Below are 13,552 nucleotides of genomic sequence, written 5' to 3'. Positions count from 1 at the left end.
TGTCACCGTGTACACTAATAGTGATGAAAAGCTGTGTGTTTCACAAAACTGTGTTTTACTTTTCAATTTACCGAATATTTTAATAAAATACCAAAATATGGTCTATCCTATATATGCAAGTGCGTGTAATTGTCGACTAAATATAATAATTTAATTTTTCACTACATGTCGGTTACAGTTCAGTCAAAAACAGTAAGAAGAATTGACCATCACAGTCATACAGAACATATCGCGATCTTCTCAAGGATGAAATCATCCGAGGCCTTTGGTAGCGCACCAGCGACAGAAGTGTGGACCGACTAGTTGAGGCACATTCTGTGCATACTGGTGGAGCTGCAGAAAGAACACGCCCGCGCAACATATAAAGACGGCGGAACGAAGGCATAACATATTTCCTAACCGCTCCGAATAACGACACAAATCGGCAAGGGGAGACTTGAACACTTTTAAAAATTGCAAGGAATTCATATGTTCAGGCAAAGTTTAATCAAATCCAGTGAGACGACCCGTCAGCAAAAGCAGAGCAGGCTAAACCTTTTTTAAGTTTGTGAATAGGAAACACCTGATCAGGTAGGTGGAAAGCGTTATAGGAAACGCAACATTGTAATAATCCTAATTATACAGACCCTCATAGACATTGCAACACTTATACGGTTCACAATACAAACATCTTTGTTGTGGTCGTTGTTTCCTGGACATGCATTAAGCCTAGTCTTGGCCTAAACTGCAGCGCAAATGGGAAAGTAGGAACCACTAGAAATGGCAATTTATCTGGTTCTGAGAAACTTGTCTGTAATGTTTTAGATTTCAAAAAATTGCTAGTGGCACGTTTTCTTTGTCTATTATGACATTTATTTGGAAGAACCTTAACTGAAGGGCATTATTTTGGAAGAAAAATTGAAAAAGATCAATTATAAATTATTTAAATATCAATGCAAGCTTTCCATTTTACATTTTTAATCCTATACATTTTAAATCCACTCGGAATCTATGTACATGTTATGAAGATACATCAATAAGAAAAAATAGGAAGTATATTCCATCGTGTATTTTAAATATATTAGAGATGTCAAATATTGCCTTTCTGGTGTGATATTTCCACACTGTAACAAATACAAAATATTCATTTATTATTTAGAAGTTAAAATGTAAAAATGTACAACTCTCAGGATAATTGTCAGGATAGTCAGATGATAATCGAGTTAGTATTGAGGAGAGTCATCTATTTGATACCATGGACATTAGAGGTCTAACAGTGTCTCAGACAGCAGAAAGCTCATCATGCCCCCGCAGGGGACAGGTGAACGACTCCTGGCCGTCTCTCTTCACAGGGCCCGTCTCAGCGATGGAACAGGAGCCAGGCAGTCTGGTGGCCGGGAGGGCAGAAGAACATTCAGGCAGTCTCCTCCTCACGTACTTCCAAGGAGACATTAACAGCATGGTGGATGCCCATTTCTCACGTGCTTTGAGGAATATCTCCAAACCAAAGGCAGATGCTGTTAAAGGCAAGAGAAATCGCAAATCTGGTAACTCCAATCGTTTTGCCTTTGTTTATGGGAACACCATACTAATACAATAAGGGAATCGTGGTTGTGCACACATGACGAAGTACAGAACTGATGGCCATATGTACGCAGCATTAAAATTCTGTTGCAATGTGTCCCAGCAGAGCCAAGTTTGAGGGGTTGGGAAGTGATTTCGGCACCGCAAGGTTCCGCGTACTTTCCAGGACAGCATTATCTTAGCAGGCACCAAGAGCCACAGATAAGCCCCCGTCTGCCGGCGATCCCACCCATGGAGAGCTCTGCCGCATGGCCTATTGGTCCCCAGCAGGGCACCTGTATGCCTCCCGTGCCATACGGCTCTGCTCCGTCTGTCGAGGGTTTGGCAGAAACAGGCCAGCCGTACGGCAGTTCCCTATTAAACCTGCTCCACAACGATCGGCCCAACATCAACACAGTCATGGTAGCCTCCTCCAAACAGGAGTTCGTCCCAGTCTGGACAAGGCATATGGAATTTAGAGATCAGATGACTCCAGATCACAGCTGCGACTATGGTACTGAAATTCACGTAAAGGATCTTGACTGTGTAATGCACATTTTAAAATACGCAGCGCAATTAGAATGCATCGCTCTACTTCCGCTTTTATGCCGACACGTTTGTCGAGGTTAAAACCCCAAGACTGCTTTGAATATTTTATTCTTTTTTAACAATCCTTTAAACTTTCCAGAGTCTACAGTTTCCATAGTATTTTTACAGCTAACCTACTCTCTTGAGGTGGTAGTGAAAGCAGTGTCATTGTTGATTTACTTCTTCTGAGAGGATTTCATACAGAGCCATGATTTATTCAGCAGCAGAGATTCGTTTTCAATTTTCTTGTATCAGGATTGACTTATTAATGAATATAGGTTGTGAGTTGGACTTAATCATTTTACATGCCCTTCAGCTTTAAGAAACATCTTGATTGCAACTTAACCTACATATTCTTGAGCAGCCAATGTCAGTTTTTGTTACTGTTTTCTGTATTCATACATGTGGTGTCTGAACATAATCATTAATAAATACACACAATACACAGCTGAGATGGTGAACTGTAGGCACAGAGCACTTTATATTAAAAAAACCATAATGTTTAAATACCAGTGTCTGTAAACACTTGCTAGAAAATAACTTAATTCTTAATTAATTTTGTGAGAAACTTTGCTTACCATTTTGTTTCTACTACAGGAGTACAAATGACAGAGAAGGAGGATCTCTACTGGTATTAAGAAATGGGAGGGAGTACTGCTGTTTCCATAGAAACTGCAGATTTGGACATGCAAAAGTGACTCTCAAGAACATGGAAGTTTAGCCTCTCTGCGACCCTACCTACTCTGAGTTCAAAAGCCTGAATTGTTTCACTGGGGAACAACTGCATCTGTCATGAAAGGTACATGTGCAGACTAACCTGTTCGGGAACTAGCTCATCGTGTAGTACTGCTGCACATATAGTGAAGGACATCCCACAGGCTATATGGGAGAAACAGCAAGACAGACTCTGATTCTTCAGCATTGCTGTAGGCAGAGCATTTCAAAAGACTTTTTCAAAAGACAGTTGCAATTAACACCCATAACAGTGCCGCATGGTTCAAGAGACTCTCGATTAAGATATTTATTGTGATTATTTTATTCTTCCAAGTTGTATAATAATGTGGAAATATAATTTTTCTTTAAATGTATTCTATTCTTTAAATCTATTTTTTAAAATGTTATGTAGAGCTATTTCGCATGTCAGCTGATTAGTGCAGTGTCTACTTACTCCATGCACATTAATAAACCATGAAAAATGCAAGCAATCTAAATGAACCTCTGTATAATGGCCATAGTGGAGTCTGTATGACATGGCATCTGCTGCCAATACTCTACAATACCCCACACAACACACCACCACCGCCAAACAATATTCCAGTAGTCCTGCTTGTTACTAATTGAATCCACTATTCATGTCTCCAATGCCTAGTTGGCGCTATTGATTCACTGTTTCAGGAGGAATAATATCTGTATTCATAAACAGTCCCTGTCTGACATCTCCTGCTAAACTGTTGCAAATGAAAATGAAAGCAAGGCTCACGGAGCCTTCGTGTGTGTAGCTGAGGCACCCAGCCAACAGGAATTGTTTCACTGCAACACTTCTTTGAGACCAAAGGTTGTTGTATATAATTTAAAACATGACTAGTTAGAGCATAGAATATGCATTGAATTTAAATATAATGTACAACATTATTTTAACTTGTAAATATATGGTTTAGGGATATAAACTGAGAGTGTGTAGTTTAGAAAGGTTTTGTTAATAAATCACAGAACATATTGTACATGCCAAATGTGTATGTTTTTTTTTTTTTTTTTTTATATCTGTCCTCGAATTTGTGATAATCCTGCTACCATGTCACTGCAGTGCAGTTGAAGCACAATGTTTTTGTTGTAATTTTGCTGTAAATAAATTTCTTTAAGATTAAACTCTGTAAGTTACAAGCCCCAACTGCAAATTTCAATTGATCTAAATGTTTCAGCGTTCTTCTTTAATATGAAAGGAAAGCCTTTATGTAAACTGTACATTTTAGCTTTCTTTAACCAGTTTCATCATCTAATGTTGAAATGTTGTGCATGATATTATACCAGTAACGTGAAATGTCACCTGTGTCTGTTAGGAATTTGACACGAGGTACAATTATATGCAGTCATATGGGGACACAAGGAAGAAAGAACTCTATAGCTTGTACAAAGTGCCGCTGTTGCACTTCAGGTTCCACTTCAGTGAGTAGGAAGCAGCATAACAGACTCAAACAAGAAAAGTCAGTATTAGTTAATGTATGGCTCTACAGTAAAGACTAACCTGCCCCCTCCCAACACTCCTTTTCGGTGTCCTTTATCATACCCAGCTCAGAGCACAACTGAATTATGGACATATGGATATATGAATTCGAAGTAAGAGCTGAAATCTAAACCTCCTTTTTTAAAACTGGATTCCTATGGATTACTGATGTCCTAATTTTAGCATCCTATATATAAGGGGCAGTGGTATCTCAGTGGTTGAGGTGCTTGACTAGTAATCAGAAGGTTGTTGGTTCAAGCGCCACCACTGGCAAGTTTCCACTGTTGGGCCCCTGAGCAAGGCCCTTAACCCTTAATTGCTCAAATTGTACTCAGTTGAGTTGTAAGTTGCTTTGGATAAAAGTGTCAGAAAACACTACAAATAAGAATAATACTATTACAATACTATTACAAATCATAACAATACCACTAACTAACAATATTTACAAAATAAAACATTAATGAATTAAAAATAATAAAAATATATGCTTCACAACTGGCAGCCATATATACCAGAAACCATTGCAGTAGCAGAATCAGCAGTTACAGCAGTGTCCTTAGGAAATTACACAAAGTTACTTTCAGATTCAAAATGTGCAGAAGGATGAGTGGTGATGAGTGTGACTGAAGTACGAACGCGCCCCCTGCAGGAGTGCTGAGAAAGCGCTCCCCACCTCCATTCAACTCAAACATGGTGGCCTGTGGCCTGTGTGACCGCGGTGACTTGGAGCATCTGGATGCTCAGCAGTGAAAATACATGCGTGTACGGACAGACGTGACCTCCTGTGATGCTGGAGTTGGGAGGTATCTTGCTTGAACAGGATTAACAACAAAAACAACAACAAAAACCCGCTTTATTTCTGAGGGACAAGTCCAAATTCTGAAATCACATAGTAAACTAACACAATATAAAACTGTAGAAGCTTGTTTAAGAAAAGTACTCATTCATGCAGCAAAAGTAGAGATAGATTTATTTATTTTTTGTTATGAAATGTGAGATACAGACTGGAAATCTAAGGTGTCTCTTCTGGCACTGTCATTTAATACCATCTGGTTCTCTCTGCCACAGCATCAGCTCAGCTTCCTGCCTCATGGTTTTCGTTACTCAGAATACACGTCTAATTTAAAAACTGTCCGCAGTTCAACCTCAAAGAATGCCACTCACACAGCTCGGTTAAATGCACGGCCTAGATGGCTGGCTTTCTTAAACCAGACATTTCTCACTGCTGACACTATGAAAGTGTATTGTATAGGATAAAATAGGACACTGTGGGCTCAGTATTTGGCAAGCAACAGGTCTACTGCCCTCTTTATTCATGTGTTATAACTACTTATTAATGATTTTTATGCTGTTTATGAGCTAATTAATACATTTGAATAACCTAATATTAAACCAGTCATGAACCCTTTAAAGGGCAGTCATACTGTAAAGTGGTACACTAACATTTTTAATAGAATGTTTTTTTTTACATTTTAATTAGGTCTATAGCACATCTTACAGGCCTGTGTTGTCAGCTTTCAGCAACTACACTGTTAATGTTGTCTATCAACTTGTCATGATCTTTGAAATGCATTTTCTGTTAACAATAATGGAAGCTATTCAGTTTAACAAAAGAAAAATTGTCAGTGCGTTTGTCAAATCACAAGGTCAAACCACGAGGTTGTCAGTGGGACGATGATGTAACTGGCACAAATGGAGGTTACATGATTAAAAAAAAAAACCCAGCTTGTAGGAAGCCATGTGACTGAGGGAGCCACATGTATGGGCTCCACTGCTGCTGTGTGGTCTTCTATAGATCTACATATTTCCATCGCTTTGTGAGGAGGATTCCTGGTGGCCATTGGATGAGAGAATGCCCGGTGTTTAAATTCACATTTCCATTGTTAATTACATTACCATTGACCTACGTATAGATTATTTAAAACATACATATAATGACACAAATACATAAAAAATTGAGACTACATTTAAGATGATTTTATGTAGTCTACATTAAGAAAAAACAAACTAGATTTAGTGTGCCGCTGCAGTGGACCAGAAAGGTCAGCTGTGGGTTGATAATTATAGTGTAGCTGTCTATGCTGGCATAGTTGCCAAAATCAGTTCCATATACCATATCTATGGGTGGGGGCTTTTCTGCTTTTGGTCCTGTAGCCAGAGTACCAGAGTTTCAGTGGTGAAGTCTCAGTAGTGAACACAACCAGCTCTTTCAGAGGGGATAGAAATAGTAAAAGCACACGAACGAAACCACAGAACATTCCCCGTGATCAGCAAGCCAAGGGATAAGGCATGAAAATGGCAAGAAAGACTCCAGAAGATCTATACTACTTGCATTTTGCAGTGACTCTGTGTTATGTTTGGGCCGCTCTTATTTTGACATGTTCCTTTATTAATGTTATTAGGCTGATGGTGCTTACAGTTTTTGTCCCACAGTCCTTTAAGGTAATTTTTTTATTGGTTTACTTCAGTGGCTTTTAGCTGGCTCTCCAACATTGTTTGTTCACAGATTTATACTTTTTAATGTCCATTTAAGTTGGCTGTGTTTTTGAAACTGATTTGCCAAACAGTTCTTGTGAAGCACTTGATCAAAACAATCTTTCTTAGTCTTTAATAGCTTTTTTTTTAATAGCAGGATACTGTCAAGGCAAAATAAAGTTTGTTCACATTTTCTAGTTGTTATTATCATAATATTATTATTCTAAGTATATTATTATTCTAAGTATAGATTTCTATACATATCTGCTTTTACAATAAAAAAACGACATAATCAATAAACATTCACACATTATTCATGTAATTCTCAGCCTCAAACCATGAACTGCATTAAACAGTTCAGAAAAACTAATGAATGACTTTAATTGCATTTTGCAGGCTTTGTCAAGTTACCATGAACTTTGTTCAAACATTTTACTTTCAAATTTAAACTTTCTTCTTATTCACTATTTATCTATTCTATTGATCAATATCCCCTTTTCTATATACTAATCTTTAACTCACTGCACACTTTAAATTACAAAGTGTGCACTTTATATTTTCAGATTGCAAACAACAAGCTAAAGTTGCTCACTCCTGTTCCATACATGTACTTACATTTACTTACATGTACTTAATGTAGTTGCCAGCCGATGTTGGTACAATGGAAGTTTTCCCAATAAAGTGGCTGGTGAATATACAGAATTACATCATGCAATATACTGTTTTAATTAAAATACACGCAGCTCAGTTTGACCACGTTGAAAACTCCACTGATATTTTCTGATGTTTACTGCTCTTTCAGCAATGCAGAGAGTGGATCCGCACCCATTACTGGGTATGTGTAATGATCCCTACTGCCAATAGTAGGAGCTCCTGTATCAGTGTGCTGTTCATTTGCTGCAGGTTTCTACTGTTGCTGTATGGGTCCAGATTTACAGAATCCATGTGCATATAAGTCCTATCCACTATCATCGCCTGGAACCTCAGAATGTGGAGGAGATGCTAAAGGTATAACAATAAAAAAAAATAAAAATAAAAATAAAAAAATAAATAAATAAATATATATATATATATATATATATATATATATATATATATATATATATATAAATAAATATATATATATATATATATATATATATATATATATATAATATATATATATATATATATATATATATATATATATATATATAGCATACTGACATATTGCATACTGACAATTATACTAACTGTGACCAGTACACTAGTTAATAATTCATAGATGTATTTTTTTGTTCATAGGTACAAAACTACTATAGTTTTGTTATTTAAATAGGTATACTTTTACCTTTGCATTTTATTGTCTTAAAACCCCAAAACATGTCTTCATAAAGACAGCATCTCTTTATTTATCTTATATTACAGATAGCCCATATATTTTGTATGGAGATTTATGATATGGAGCAAGGCAAAGGAAGGCAAGTTTATTTGCTAAACACATTTCATACACATTTGGAGTGGTTTATGAAGGCATGGAGAAAATGATAAAGACCCTAAAAAAAACTTTCCACAAGACTAATCATTCACGAAATGATTGCTGAAAAATTCCTATAACCATTTAGAGCCACAAGGTGTCCAGCATTGACATCTAGAGCCACGAAAGGCTTAAATATCGCTGGTGGAATTGGGGTTTAACACCTACTGTTCTCACAAAATAGCTGATGTGCTGTTTACACACGCCAGAGTGATGCTGACACTTACTAATGGGCACCTTGTTTTACTCAGAACTTGCTGCTGCTGATTTTTGGAATGGCAGGGATTTACAGAAAGAGTGGCCAATAAGTCATTCAGAAACTCACAGCCGAGCTAACGAGCAGAACGAGAAGAATTTACAGATCTAACCTGGAACTGGAAACTAGATTTCAAAATGTGCTGTTTTTACATGGCTTCCATTTACGTTGATGATTAATAAAAGTGCACGTTCCCTTTTCATAATTCATATTTAGAACATATTATGGCCTCAAGTACATCTTATTATTGTAGTACCTTAGTATTAGTACTGGAGCTACAACCAGAGATTTTAAAAAATGCTATTTGAAACAAAGACCACCAGAGTGGTTAAAATGACATCAGTGCCATCTCTTTCTGTGGTCTTTCTGTGGTTTTGTTAAGCAACCTATACAACTAGGAAGGCCGTCTTTTAAAAAAATAAAGCTCTGTCATGTGTTTCATGTTGTGCTACTGGGACCACGGTGATATAGGCCTACAAATTAGCAAAACCCTCTTACATTCATCACGTTATGTCACTAACACAACAAACTATTAAGTGTATCTGTAATGCGGTCCATAAGAGAAGTCCAATTGCTATCTACAGAAAATAAAATGTTGCACGACAATGGATGTTTTTCTGTTTTTAAAATCAGCCCAGAAAACATTATATTTGCTCATAAGCCTTTTTGTTAATTACTTTCTTCCCTTCTTTCCATATAAAGTACACATCAACAGGGTGAACACACCACGACCTGCCCATGTTTTAAAGTCGAAATTGTGTATGATTGGTGCTCACACCCGTCATGACACCTAGAGTTTGGTTTGTGTCTCCACAAAATTTTAGCGCAAATAAATCTTTGTTCAGCCTATATTGTCAAATTTGTAATTAAGTGGTATATGAGATTCGTCTCGCAGGTGATGCTTGTACTTTGTATAGGACATCCATGGAAAAAAGCTTTAGTACAAAAGTAGAAAGGCAGGAAAAAAAAAAACCTTTCTGCCAACTATAGATTGAGATATGACATAAGGGAAGAACTTAAGGTCTAAAATAGCATGCGCACACAGAATTAGCTCTGTCCCATCTGAGAAGTTCAGAGCTTCCAGGAAGTTGCTTTCAAATGAACTCTCTTGCTGGTGGAAGCATCTCTTCAGACCTATATGGGTGAATCTGGTGTTCACGTCTCTGTTCTTCTAGCCTCTAATTCTGTCCACCATGATAAACACGTTTCACACTAGCTTTGCTCCTCCACCGGTGCCTCCACGGCAGGCTCACAGGGGGCCCACGATGACCGTGAACACGCCGCTAGTCAAGTTCTTGTCTGTGATGGTGCTTCTTCTATTCTTAATGATGTTTGGAGGGTTCCTCTACGTATTCCACAGACTCAGCACGGTAGGAGCTTATCCAACTACAATGGTTATATCATTAAAATGATCTTATAGTTTGCTATTTCTGAAATTACAGGCAGGATAAAAATGAAGTTTTATTTTATTTTCATTTTAAAGTTGTCTTATGATTTGTTAACAGTTTTATGTTTAAAATATATTTATAACATTACCATTCTGGATATTATAATGTTCCTCATTGAGGGACACTAATTTCCCTATTTAAAGTTTTAAATAAGGAAATTACATTTCTCTCCTCTGGTAATTTTCTATATGCTTGTAGTTAAAAAGAGAGAGACAGAGAGTAATGTATTGGCAGGTAACTATAGATGTAGGGGGTAGTCTGCACATGAAGTATTACCTGAAGACACCTTAGCATAATTGCCACTTTATATATATATATATATATATATATATATATATATATATATATATATATAGTCACATTCACATTCACTTTATATATTATTTTGGAGTGTTTATCATACATTTTAACATTATTAATCAATGTGCTGCAACTTATGATAAAATCAGTCCAGTTGAAGACATTTAAAAGCAAACAGTTATGAATAGAGTGTTTTTGTCTTGATGGGTCTACTCACTGTGTTTTGTGGTTTTATGAGTACATGTGCTCAACATCAGAGAAGCCATCCTGTCTGAGTGACTGAACAGAGAACCCTAGTTTATCATCAAATTAATTATAATTAAGAATGCATAGAAAAGATTCAGCTATGATCCTACTTTATTTAGGAATGAGAATAATTGTGAATGTAATATAATATAATTAATAACCTATATAATATATAGAATTATATGAATATAAAACATAGCATTAAGAAAAAGACATAGTGTTCCTAGAAAAGATATATTCATACAGTCTTAGAAGGTCCTTTGTGGACTAGCGTTCAGAAAATTCACAGTAGTGCTAAAATAAAAAGCCTTTACTAAATTATGGCTATGGACAAAATCTCTTAGATGTGTTTCGGCATCAACCAATATCATAAGCTATAGCTTTAGCATAGGATTCCTGTGTCATTCATATATATAAAATCTGTCTGTAAAGTATCTTTGAGTTTGAGAAAGGTGCTATATAAATGTAACTAATAATAAAAATAATAATAATAATAATGAGATGATAATTCAGTCTCTTGAAACTTAGTATTTCCAGAGCTTACCAACATCATTTGGCCACATCTAACTTTACCTTGGCCAAAAGTGGAAGTCCTTTGCTTAAAAATCACCAATCTATCCATACTTAGCACTGGGATAGAACAGAAAAACTCGTGTGAAAATATACGCGTAAAAGTCGATTAGCACGCCTTGCTATAACACCTCCCTTTTGTGTGTATTGGTATGCAGTAGCACCTGTGGTTTTGATACAGTGGCTTTAAGTCAATGCCTTGCTCACCAAAGTCTTCTCCTCTTGGCAGCTGCATGAACTGAGCAGCGGCATAGACATGCTGAAGAAGCTTCAGCAGTGCGTGAAGCACATCGCAGAACCTGAGGAGATGGTGCACTGCATGGAATACTACAACACTGACATGTCAAAGGTACGCCAGCTCCTTCACGAGGGCCTTCAGCCAGAGAAGTGGCGTCTTAATGATCTGTGGCACTGTTCTTCACAATTGGACAGATTCTAGTTTATTGCGGTCACGTAACTTTCCAGCATGCAAAATTGATCATCTTATTCGTTTCCTCTCATAGGGCTCTCAGACTGGAGGAAAAGGTATGTATTTTTTTTTTTTAGTGTTGCAACAGTGTGGTATGCCAAATTCTGGGAAGCATCATCTTGTTGTTGAGAATGTACTAACTGCTGCCGTATCCTCTTTTGATAGTGGCTTTCTTAGCTGGAACAGGAGCCCCCACTATACCAAAAGCAGAGATGGTTCTATTGCAGCAAACATCACAATCTAAATGTAAGATCACGTGCTCACTCCTTTCCAAAACCTTCCAATTAGATTTGATTAAGCAATCAAGCTGGTGAAATAAAACCGTACATGTCTTCTGTCATGGCTTTCTCTGTAGTGAACCAGATGGATACCCTGATCTGGAACCGAGAACGTTCTCACATGGAGAAGATCAATCTTGGCATATCAGGGGCCCTGATCATTCAGTTCCCCGGATATTACTTCATCCACTCCCAAGTCACCTTTTCCAAGTGGCACGTGAAAGCCCCGCTCAAGCAGGTCATATGGACCCGAAAGACAGGACAGGGAGAAAGAACAGAGAACAGGGATGAGAATCTGCTGGTGGCCTACTGCAGCTTGCACCGGAATGTGTCTGTGCCCGACCTCTGCACGGCCTCACAGACTGGAGTGTTCAGGCTCGAGAAACAACAGCAGCTCTTTGTTAACGTGACTGACACAAGCTTGGTAAACGCAGCCACCAGCACCTTCAGGTTGTTCAAATTACGGGACTAAGCATGCTTGATCAGACTGGAGCAGGAGGACGAGCTACTGGCATGGAACGAACTGGATACTGTCCTTAACTGGAACGGTTTTGTGAGCCACACACGGATAACCATGCTGATCTAAGTGATTCTGATTGAAGTCTTACAAGAACAGTTTGGAACATCTGCAGTTACAAAAACATTCTTCCTCTGAGATTATACCTAGTGCAAGTTCAGGAGAAAATGACAAACATTATTAGTTGTTGGATTTTCTGAAAGAATGGAAAAAGTGTGCCATTCAGAAACCTCCTTCCACGTTAAAAAAAAAAGAAAAAAAGTCAGAAATTCCACACGTGATGATTGCGAACACGATCATGCTTAGAGGTTCTCCAGGTGTATTAGGCTCATAAATAATTTATTAATGTTTAATGCTATGTACTGTAATACAGTAGTGACTTTATTTATTAAATGGAAGTTTTGTCAGAACATAGGCTAGTCTAGGGTTCCATACAGTACTAAAGTAAGCCCTTATGTGTCATTTCACACCATGAAAATGAAGATGTTTGAAAAAGGAAGAGAGACTACACTGGCTTCCACAGTAAAAGTGTGTATTTATCTTGTCATACAAACCCCCCCCCCCAAAACAACAAACAAAAACAAAAAAAAACGAAAGAAGAAAACCACTGAAGACAACTTTCTTCAAAAATCAGGCAGCGTGTCAAAGTAAACTTTCATGATCAAAATATTACAGCTGACAAATAAGGAATGTAGTGACAAACTTCTTTAGAAATTTTACTTTTCTGAAAAAAACCATATTTATGTTATTTGTATTAAAAGTGTCTTTTTCAAACTCAAATGACAGGCTTTGTAATACTGGTGATGTGTGAGAATATGAGACTTCAATCTGCAGTGATGGTTCAGCAATCTTAATTTAGTCTGTTTATAAAGCAAACTCTGAAATAGTCTGGTATGGTGCTATAGGTTTTTTTTTTTTTTTTTTAAATCTGTGAAACCCTACATATATTCTGCACTCCACCACACACACTTTCCAGTGTGGTATGCAGAGCTAGCTTGCGAGAGCAGGCATGATTCAACCTCATACTTTAAATAGAATTTCTCAGTTGTTTGACTCTTCCGACTTCATTCAAAATTTAATGATATTTGCATACCTCAAAGAGCAGTTTTATGTGGGCGCTCCTCCA

At 37.3% G+C, this 13,552-nt stretch overlaps 2 protein-coding genes across 5 annotated transcripts; both read left to right on the top strand.

The window, feature by feature from the left end:
* The first annotated feature begins 340 nt into the window (after positions 1-340).
* On the top strand, positions 341-4,010 carry vgll1l (vestigial like family member 1-like). Of its 4 annotated transcripts, XM_081699041.1 has the most exons (4): positions 341-570; positions 1,332-1,526; positions 1,667-2,056; positions 2,728-4,010. In XM_081699041.1, the coding sequence occupies exons 2-4, from the start codon at positions 1,346-1,348 to the stop codon at positions 2,766-2,768; spliced, it is 612 nt and encodes a 203-aa protein (XP_081555167.1). In that variant the 5' UTR covers positions 341-570; positions 1,332-1,345; the 3' UTR covers positions 2,769-4,010. The 4 variants fall into 4 exon arrangements, with proteins under 4 accessions (XP_081555167.1, XP_081555166.1, XP_081555165.1 ...); XM_081699040.1 differs by having other exon boundaries at positions 341-1,505; positions 1,670-2,056; XM_081699039.1 differs by having other exon boundaries at positions 341-1,526; positions 1,670-2,056.
* A 5,681-nt stretch (positions 4,011-9,691) lies between these two features.
* cd40lg (CD40 ligand) lies at positions 9,692-13,206 on the top strand. The gene is made up of 5 exons (XM_027019165.3): positions 9,692-9,968; positions 11,392-11,511; positions 11,666-11,687; positions 11,797-11,877; positions 11,987-13,206. The coding sequence occupies exons 1-5, from the start codon at positions 9,792-9,794 to the stop codon at positions 12,379-12,381; spliced, it is 795 nt and encodes a 264-aa protein (XP_026874966.1). The 5' UTR covers positions 9,692-9,791; the 3' UTR covers positions 12,382-13,206.
* The last annotated feature ends 346 nt before the right edge of the window (positions 13,207-13,552 follow it).

This window comes from Electrophorus electricus, chromosome 16 (assembly GCF_041902795.1).
Source record: "Electrophorus electricus isolate QZ-2024a chromosome 16, ASM4190279v1, whole genome shotgun sequence".
NCBI classification, from domain to species: Eukaryota; Metazoa; Chordata; class Actinopteri; order Gymnotiformes; family Gymnotidae; genus Electrophorus; species Electrophorus electricus.
Note: the sequence above shows the minus strand (reverse complement) of the source record. Positions and strands in the feature narration are given on the sequence as shown.

Coding starts and splice junctions, on each gene's coding strand:
- vgll1l (XM_081699038.1), top strand. CDS start 1,235: ATGGACATTAGAGGTCTAACAGTGTCTCAGACAGCAGAAAGCTCATCA. Junction 1,527..1,666: donor CAAGAGAAATCGCAAATCTG/GTAACTCCAATC, acceptor AATGTGTCCCAG/CAGAGCCAAGTTTGAGGGGT. Junction 2,057..2,727: donor AGATCACAGCTGCGACTATG/GTACTGAAATTC, acceptor TTTCTACTACAG/GAGTACAAATGACAGAGAAG.
- cd40lg (XM_027019165.3), top strand. CDS start 9,792: ATGATAAACACGTTTCACACTAGCTTTGCTCCTCCACCGGTGCCTCCA. Junction 11,512..11,665: donor ACAACACTGACATGTCAAAG/GTACGCCAGCTC, acceptor TTCCTCTCATAG/GGCTCTCAGACTGGAGGAAA. Junction 11,878..11,986: donor GCAAACATCACAATCTAAAT/GTAAGATCACGT, acceptor CTTTCTCTGTAG/TGAACCAGATGGATACCCTG.